The sequence below is a fragment of the Rhagoletis zephyria genome, unplaced genomic scaffold (assembly GCF_001687245.7).
Source record: "Rhagoletis zephyria isolate East Lansing unplaced genomic scaffold, Rhagoletis_zephyria_1.1 Rzeph_scaffold_38510, whole genome shotgun sequence".
In the NCBI taxonomy this organism is placed as follows: Eukaryota; Metazoa; Arthropoda; class Insecta; order Diptera; family Tephritidae; genus Rhagoletis; species Rhagoletis zephyria.
In genome coordinates, this window is record NW_016195565.1 from 1 (window position 1) to 3,017 (window position 3,017).

General features: G+C 48.6%; 1 protein-coding gene across 1 annotated transcript; it reads right to left on the reverse strand.

Annotated features, from left to right (window-relative positions):
- Positions 1-2,379: 2,379 nt before the first annotated feature.
- Positions 2,380-2,925, reverse strand: LOC108354710 (glutamic acid-rich protein-like). The gene has a single exon (XM_017605886.1). The coding sequence runs from the start codon at positions 2,923-2,925 to the stop codon at positions 2,380-2,382; it is 546 nt and encodes a 181-aa protein (XP_017461375.1).
- Between the last annotated feature and the right edge of the window lie 92 nt (positions 2,926-3,017).

Here is a 3,017-nt window from a genome sequence, read left to right on the forward strand (position 1 = left end):
TAATTGAGTAAGTGACGCTGCTGCTGACTCCTCTTCTCTCTCTCTCTCTAAGCGTTTCAATTTGAGCCCATTTAGCAAGACAAACACACCACACCACACCACACCACACAGCACTCTTCTTGAGTCACTGCTGAAATTATCGCCACTGCCGCCGCCACCGCCACTGACTGTCGGCAAAAGTCAGAATAGGTCAGAATCGAGACGGCAGCAGCAGCCACTACCTAGTGAAAGCAGCCTAGTGCAATCGTGATCGATCGATCGATGGCCGTGGCTCACTCACTACTACCACCACCAAACGGTGATGATCGCCAATTTACGAGAGAGAGAGAGAGAGAGAGAGAGAGAGTTTTGGCGACTATGGCGAAGAATACACAAACACACAGACAATGTTTTCGTTTTCCTCTTCGCCTTCATTCATGTCTTCTTCTTCTTCTTCACGCACGCTGAAGATGGACAGCAGTGGCAGCAGTTCTTCACCACGGCACCACTTCTGCCGCTGTGCATGATTAACACACTTCCTTTGCTGCTGTTGCAAGTAGTCCCTCTGTCACGAATTCTCTCATCTCCTCTCCTCAGCCGCCTCCCCTTTCTTTGCTGTGTTGCAAAGTTTTGACTGAAACCGTTTTGCCCTCTCTTTCACTTCACTTCACTTGCGATGTGTTGTAACTCACCTGTGTTCGCCTTTCCACCACCATCACCTCAAACTGTGCACACAAACACACACACACACACACACACCGCACTTGAGTAAATAAAACGTGCCTAGACGGCCGGCAAAGAGCAAAGGACAAGTGCGCANAACTCACCTGTGTACTGTTCACCTTTGCACCACCACCACCACCACCGCCATCACCTCAAACTGTGCACACACACACACACACCGCACTTGAGTAAATAAAACGTGCCTAGACGGCCGGCAAAGAGCAAAGGACAAGTGCGCAGCGCTGGAGAAGGAGGATGAGTGCCTCGTCGCTGTCGCCGACCACTCTTGATGGTGCCAATTAATTTAGCGCGCCTGAACCTTCTTCTCCTCGTCCTTTTTTGCTCGTCCTTTGACAGTGAATCTTCTTCTGCTGCTGCTGCTGCCTCCTCTTTTTTGCATTCGTGAGTGGGCTTTTTCCGTCTTTGCTGACAGTTAGCGGTACTAGAGGAGGAGGAGAAGGCGGTTGTGGTGGTTGATTTACTGGTCAGGGTTTGACTAGTGTCTAAAAGAAAAAAATTGACAAAAAAGGATTTTTAGTTTGTCACAACAAACGCTCAGTTTTCTCCTCAGCTTTTAGCTGTGTGCGATTCGCTGTCTCTGCAATCTCTGAGACATCTCTGAACGACGGCAGCTTGGGCACTTCCACGTTCCACCTGAGTTGCCACCACAGTTTAGCTCTCCCTATAACAAAATGAAATGGCAGAGATCCCTAAACTCCTATCTGACTGCGCAATCACACACATTGGCAATCACATAGTCAGTCAGTCAGTCGCACAACTTCCTCACATCTCACTCACTCACTTGCTCACCTCTACGTCTGAACTGAGTGCGCACGTCTTCGTACTCTGAAAGTCTGAGCCTCTCTCACAGACAATTGACCGGCAATTGCTGCCACCGCTGCTGCTGCTCTCAGCCATCTCAACCTGCCAATTGGGAGCCAATTATAGTTATGAGAGATCGGAGATCTATCCATCTCAAATCTACCACTGCTGCTGCTCTCTGGCAAGTGTTAATCGTGCCCAAATCGTGCGCAATCATGCGCCCGGCAAATGATGACGATGAAGATGACGATGATGATGATTTAGCTAGCAAGTGATTACTGAGAGATTTTCACTGGATGAGAGAGAGTTGAAACGCAGAAGAGGAGTTTGGTCAATATTTTAGGCGTTTTTATTGTTATTACTTCTACTACTATTACTATTGTGCAAGTGTGTGTGTGAAAGGGGAAAAAGTGTGATGGGATGTGTTCAGAAGAAGAAGAAGAAGAAGTTGAAATGAAGAAAGAAAACTTGAGTATATGTGTGTGTGTGTATTTACAAAACCAAGAGAAGCTGAGAGAAAGACTGACTGAATCGAAGACTATCTGAAGAGAGAAAACGCCGTTGAAAGAACAGCACACAGAAAGAGTTGCTTGGGAGAAAGACATGGCGAAAAAGAAGTTAAAAGATTTCTAAAGAAATAAGGAAGGAAAGAAAGAAAGAAAAAAGAAGAAATTGGGTGTTCAAGTTGCCACCAACACTACTACTGCAAAACATCAACAACAACAAGTAGTTTCTAATTCTAGGCGCAAATAAATAAAGGAGGATGCTGCTGCTGTACAGGAAAAAGATGAGAGCGTGTAGGTGTTCTCTTGATGAAGTAGATGATGATTATGCTGCAGTTGCTGTTGCGAATGATTAGTTTTCCACGTCAATGTCCTCGTCATTGGCACCTCTTTTTTCGGTCTTTACCTTCTTCTTTTCACCCTCCTTTGAGTTGACACTGTCATCCGTTCCCTTGTCTATTTCCTCCATTTCATCCAGGTCCACCTCGACCTCTTCATCTCCGTTTTCCAACTCCTCTTCGTCCTCCTCCTCCTCCTCAGGTTCAGCTGCATCACCGACCAGCTTGGTGACTGCTTTCAGCTCCTCTGCCAGTTCTCCCTCCAGGTCCACCTCTTCGTCCTCCTCCTCGTCCTCATCGAGATCCATCGAGTCGACATCCTCGTCCTCCAGGTCCTCCTCCTCCTCCTCTTCATCCTCCTCGTCCACATCGTCGACGACCACGTCAATGTCCTCGTCGTTTTCGTCCTTCATTCCGGTGAACTCACTGCGGCTGCCGCGGTTCGCCTCGCCATTTCCATTGTGGTGATGGCGGCCGTTGTGGCCGTTGTTGTTGTTGTTGTTGTTGGAATCCTCGGCCGCCGTACTGCTCACCTTGTTCACCTGGCCGGGCGCCTTCATGCCCTGCAGCTGATGGTGGCTGTGATGATGATGTCGTCGGGAGAGGCCGTGCAGAGGTGGGCGGCCTCGGGTCGGGTGGTGATTGGCAGCCG